The sequence below is a fragment of the Crocuta crocuta genome, unplaced genomic scaffold (assembly GCF_008692635.1).
Source record: "Crocuta crocuta isolate KB4526 unplaced genomic scaffold, BGI_CrCroc_1.0 scaffold149, whole genome shotgun sequence".
NCBI lineage: Eukaryota > Metazoa > Chordata > Mammalia > Carnivora > Hyaenidae > Crocuta > Crocuta crocuta.
The window spans coordinates 2,401,418-2,405,419 of record NW_027551561.1 but is presented as its reverse complement, the minus strand read 5'-3'; the positions used below and the strand labels follow the sequence as shown (position 1 = coordinate 2,405,419).

The 4,002-nt window shown below is 49.8% G+C and overlaps 1 protein-coding gene across 4 annotated transcripts in view; it reads left to right on the top strand.

Moving 5' to 3' along the window:
* Nucleotides 1-4,002, top strand: part of RPH3AL (rabphilin 3A like (without C2 domains)) — a 117,883-nt gene that overhangs the window by 63,524 nt on the left and 50,357 nt on the right. For all 4 annotated transcript variants that reach the window (XM_077749714.1, XM_077749711.1, XM_077749713.1 and 1 more), the window contains one exon: nt 210-296. In XM_077749714.1, coding sequence (XP_077605840.1) covers nt 210-296 — 87 coding nt within the window. The remainder of the gene's footprint in view (nt 1-209; nt 297-4,002) is intronic.

Genomic DNA, 4,002 nt, shown 5'->3' with positions numbered 1-4,002 from the left:
TGATTATATATCATGACGGGCCGTGGGTGGGGACGTCCATTGGGCCCCAGAGCCAGCCACGGGTTTCAGATGCTCTGTGCCCTCTGACTCATGTACCCTGCTTCCGTCCCCTTGGAAGGTGCCAGAGGGTTCCTCGGTTCGTTTTCTCAGCCCTCAGCTGAGGGGGAGGTGGCTGAAGTGTTTACATTCCCATGTTCTCTCTCTTGTAGAAAGTGTGCACCAAGTGTGGGATCGAGGCCTCCCCCGGCCAGAAGCGGCCTCTGTGGCTGTGTAAGATCTGCAGTGAGCAGAGAGAGGTAGGATGCCCAGGGCGGCGGGTGGGGGTGGGCTGGAGCGGGCTGGGTGGGCGCACGTGCATTTGGGGAAACTCTTGGTTCATCACTGGGAGGGCCTTCCCTGCGGGCCAAGGAGGACCTACCAAGGGTGGCCAGGGAGAAGGGCAGAAGCCCTGCCCGTTCCACAGTGCGGCGGCGGCGGCACCCCGGCCTGGGGCCTGAGGTTTCGGTGGGAAGCCACTCACACTGACTGTGGGTGCCTGTGGCATTTTGTGCGAGGCTGGTGCTCCAGGAATAGTAGTGGCCGCCCTAGGTTGAATGTGTCCTATGCACCTGACACTGTGCCGAGTTCTTTATATGTATAAGTTCGTTTCATCCTCACACAAGCCCAGAGGTGGGTGCTATTATTATCCGCTTTTGCTGATGGGGAAATGGAGACCTAGAGGTTAAGAAACTTACGGGCACGGCTGCTAGTTAGTGAGAGAGCAGGAAACCCACCACAGCCAGACCAGGATCGGGGCCGAAACAGCAGGACGTCGGCAGGGAGCCTCTCTGCCATGGGGCGGGGATTGTGGGAACAGCAGGAGCCGGGCACGAGGGGGCACACCCCAGCTTTTCCAGATGTGGATTTATTGTTTTCCTTGTTTCACTTTGCAACGGATACACACTTTTAAAAAAATTATTCATTTTTTAACTTCCATCCAAGTTAGCATGTAGTGCTACAGTGATTTCAGGAGTAGATTCCTTAATGCCTCTTACCCATTTAGCCCATCCCCCCTCCCACCAATCCCTCCAGGAACCTTCTGTTTGTTCTTTATATTTAAGAGTCTTTTATGTTTTGGGGCGCCTGGGTGGCTTAGTCGGTTAAGTGTCCGACTTTCGCTTAGGTCATGATCTCGCGGTTCGTGGGTTCGAGCCCCGCGTCGGGCTCTGTGCTGACTGCCAGCTCAGAGCCTGGAGCCTGTTTCAGTCTGTGACTCCCTCTCTCTCTGACCCTCCCCTGCTCACGCTGTCTCTCTCTCTCTCTCCTAGAAATAAATTTAAAAAAAAAAAAAAAAAAAAAGAGTCTTTTATGTTTTGTTCCCCTCCCTATTTTTATATTATTTTTGCTTCCCTTCCCTTATGTTCATTTAATTTCCTCATATTAGTGAAGTCTTATGAAATTTGTCTTTCTCTAATTTCGCTTAGCGTAATAACCTTTAGTTCCATCCACGTAGTTGCAAATGGCAAGATTTTGTTCTTTTTGATTGCCGAGTAATAGTCCATTGTGTGTGCGTATATACACACTACATATATATCCATTCATCTGTCGATGGACATTTGGGCTCTTACCATAATTTGGCTATTGCTGAAAGTGCTGCTATAAACATTGGGGTGCATGTGCCCCTTTGACTCAACATTTCTGGGGGCACCTGGATGGCTCGGTCGGTTAAGTGTCCAGCTTCGGCTTAGGTCACGATCTCGTGGTTCGTGGGTTCGAGCCCTGCCTCGGGCTCTGAGCTGACAGCTAGCTCAGAGCCTAGGGCCTGTTTCAGATTCTGTGTCTCCCTCTCTCTCTGACCCTCACCTGCTCATGCTGTCTCTATCTCTCTCTCTCAGAAATAAATAAAACATAAAAAAATTTTTTTTGAATCAGCATTTCTGTATCCTATGGATAAATACCTAGTAGTGTAATTGCTGGGTCGTACAGTAACTCTATTTTTAATTTTTTTGAGGAGCCTCCATACTGCTCTCCCGAGTGGCGGCACCAGTTTGCGTCCCCACCAGCAGTGCAAAGTGCTCCCCTTTCTCCGCATCCTTGCCAACATCTGTTGTTGTCTGAGTTGTTGACGTTAGCCCTTCTGACAGGTGCGAGGTGGTTTCTCATTGTGGTTCTGATTTGTAGTTCCCTGATGATGAGTGGTGTTGAACATTTTTCATGTGCTGGTTGGCCATCTGGATATTTTCTTTGGAGAAGTGTCTATTCGTGTCTTTTGCCTGTTGCCTGTTGCTTCACTGGATTATTTGTTTCCTGGGTGTGGAGTTTGACCATGATACATACTTTGAATCTACGGATCCAGAAAACGTCTTCCGTTACAGGGCATTTTCAGCCAGCACTGCTGCCCTTGCACATTGCTATCCCACTAGCCCATGTCTTCTCTTCTGGAAACCCTGTCGGACACATTATAGAGCCTCCGTCCATCCTCCAGTGGCTCCCAACTGCCCTTTCCTGTTTCTTTCCTGATCTTTCGGGGATATTTCCTGGGTAGAATGTTTAGTACCACCTTCCAGTCACTAAATCTTTGAGACTGTCTCTCAGCTGTTGCTTTTGTGAGTTGTCTTCCGTAGTGGCAGCCTTCCCCGGGTGTTTTGGAATTTGGGTTTGTACGCTCGTCTTGAGTGGGAGTCCGTTTCTCCCCCTGCCCACCACCTCCGCCCAGCTCTCCTTGCCAAGGGACTTTGTTTCCTCCACCCACGTCCTGGGTCCCCCCAGCGCAGTGCGGAGCCAGGTGTCCTGGGGTAGTGACGGGCCGTGTGTCCCCAGTGAGGACGGGGATGACTGTGCCCAGAGCTGATCGTTACTGCCGTGGGCAGCGAGGCCGGGCTCTGGCTGTGTGGGTGCTGCTTCCGCCCTGCCTCGTATTCATATTCTTAGTCTGGGGCGAGGGGACAGTCTACTTTTTTCAGCCTCCTTCCCCAAGCGGGAAGTCCCTTCACCAATCCCACCTTCAGTGACTCTGGCTCTGGTGCCCCACCTCTCATGGGGCGCTTTTAGTCCCCGTACCCTGGAAGGCTAAGCTCCCGGCTGCCTCCACCTGCTTCTGGACCCAGAGTTCAGCGGGCTGTGCCTTCAGCCCCTGAAAACAGTAACTGTTTGGAGTGTCTGATCCATTGAGGTATATATATCTGATATATGTATATATCAGAAACTCCAAATATATATACATAAATGTGTAAATATGTGTATATACACACATATATGTCTTTTTAAAACATTTTTAAAACTTTTTTAAATATTTATTTTTGAGAGAGAGAGAATGAGTGGGGGAGGAACAGAGAGAGAGGGAGACACAGAATCCAAGGCAGGCTCCAGGCTCCAAGCTGTCAGTACAGAGGCTGACACGGGGCTTGAACTCATGAACTGCGAGTTCATGACCTGGGCTGAAGTCAGACGCTTGACGCTTAACGCTTAACTGACTGAGCCACCCAGACGCCCCTAAAAATTTTGTAATATTTATTTTTGAGAGAGAGAGAGAGAGCATGAGGTGGGGAGGAGCAGAAAGAGAGAGGGACAGAGGATCTGAAGCAGGCTCTGTGCTGACAGATGTGAGCCCAATGTGGGTACTCATGAACCATGAGATCACGACCTGAGCCGAAGTCGGACGCTTAACCGACTGAGCCACCCAGGCACCCCGATATATATGTATCTTCTTTTCAAACACAGATAAGTTTGCTTTTTGTTTGTAGAACATTTTCATCTTTCACTCCTGTGTTTTGGAACAGGGAAGGTACTCAAAATAGGAGCTAACATTCTGTCTTGTCTGGAGGTCCCTGCTTTCTCACCCTGAAATGGAGATGGTAACACCTAGTTCCTAGAGGTGCGGTGGGAATTTAGCAAGGTTATTAAAGTATACAAAGTGCACAAGATGTCTGGCTTAGAATAGGTACTTTGTCATAATGAGAGGCCTCTCTCTCACCCAGCCAGAAATTCTCACTTTGAACCTGAGGTCCTTCCGGTGTCTTGGAG